The 1,566-nt window shown below is 57.9% G+C and overlaps 1 protein-coding gene across 1 annotated transcript in view; it reads left to right on the forward strand.

Annotated features, from left to right (window-relative positions):
* LOC104398075 (sugar phosphate exchanger 2-like) overlaps positions 1-1,566 on the forward strand; it is a 24,583-nt gene that overhangs the window by 14,104 nt on the left and 8,913 nt on the right. The window contains exon 9 of the mRNA XM_010008120.1: positions 2-38. Within this exon, the coding sequence (XP_010006422.1) occupies positions 2-38 (37 nt within the window). The remainder of the gene's footprint in view (position 1; positions 39-1,566) is intronic.

A 1,566-nucleotide genomic window follows, 5' to 3' on the forward strand; every position in this document is an offset into this window, starting at 1 on the left:
GGTGTCCGCCTGCTCCGAGCCGTGCCCCGAGACAGCCGGTGAGCGGGGACAAGGGCACAAGGGGGGAGTGGGGAGGAGCCGGACGGGGGGCGACCGGGATAGGGACTGGCCCTAGATCGGGGGCCACTCGCCCGGGAACCGGCGCCGGGATAGGGCACAGCCCCAGGGGACCGGCCCTGGGACCACGGGAGCAACACCGGGCAGGGGACCGATGCTGGGCCCGGGGGTCACTCGTCCGGAGACTGACACGGGAGTGGGGACCGATGCTGGAGCAGGGTCTGGCATTGGTCCGGGGTCTGGCACCGGGCTGGGGACTGGGGGCCACTTACCTGGGGATCAGCACTGGACCGGGGGTCTTTTGCCTGGGGACTGTCACCGGGATAGGGACTGGCCTTGAACCAGGGGACTAGCACCAGGCTGAGGACCACTGCTGGTGCAGAGGTCACTTGCCCAGGGACCGGTCCTGAACTGGGGGCGACTTGCTCAGGGACTGTCACGGGGATGGGGACCTGCCCTGGGCCAGGGGTCACTCTCCTGGGGACTGTCCTTGGGCCAGGGGTCACTTGCCCAGGGACCAGCACCAGGATGGGACTGGCTCTGGACTGGGGGTCACTTGCCCAGGGGCAACGGGTCCACTGTGAGATCAGCTCCAGTGTGGCACTGGCACCTAGGGGGTTGGGCACAACCCAGGAATTGGCCCATCGCGGGGACGAGGACAGGGAGCCCCTACAGGGCTGGGCAGGAGGGACATGGGGGCTCAAACTGTCCCTCCTGCATGTGCCAGGCCCTCAACATTCAGTAGGATGTAGCTAGCACAGAGATTCTGCTGATCCCCTCCTTTTTGGTGAGGTGATGAGCCCATGGTGGGTTCAGTTTATTTAGTATATTTATTTTTTTGGCAGCCTGTTGAAAACCAACCCCTGTGCTTTGCCAGTAGCTGTAATTTTTCCCTGTCAAAACATGTGGAGTAAAAAATAAATAAATCATGTTGGGTACCGTCTGTGAAGTTTTTCTTCTACTTCCTCCCCGCTCCCCTCAGATCAGCAGTGATTTTTGTGGAGTTTAGTTATTTTTTAGGGGTGGGAACCAGGAATTCTTCAGCTGCAGAGTTGGCAGCCTCGAGCAGAGTTCTGCCCTAGATGTGCTTGGGTCTCTGTAGTTGCTGCAGTTCCATGAAGAAGTGAAACTGTGGAGAGGAGCTGGGATGGGCTAACACTGCAAAAAAAAAACCAAACCCAAACAGATTGTTGTGGGTTGTTTTTCTCAACTCGGCATGTCTGGGTGCTGGAACTGTTCCCTGACCACTTACATCCTCTGTGCTGCTCTAAAACCCTCTGCAAACCTCCCTTAACTGCAGGATGAGCCCTTTAGGGGTGCTCACCTTGCTCTGGTGGGTGCTGGATCCTATTTGGGATTCTCCAGGCTTTATCCATCAGCTTTTTTGGGAACAGCATTCCTATCCCTGAGCCTGTTTTCCCGCATTTAGTTAAAGCAAAAGGGATAAAGGAACTTTTTGGTGGAGGAACTGGAGTGGGTATTGCTCAGGCCACCCCCCCCCCCCCTTTT

The sequence above is a fragment of the Chaetura pelagica genome, unplaced genomic scaffold, assembly GCF_000747805.2.
Source record: "Chaetura pelagica isolate M959 unplaced genomic scaffold, ChaPel_1.0 scaffold32, whole genome shotgun sequence".
Lineage (NCBI taxonomy): Eukaryota > Metazoa > Chordata > Aves > Apodiformes > Apodidae > Chaetura > Chaetura pelagica.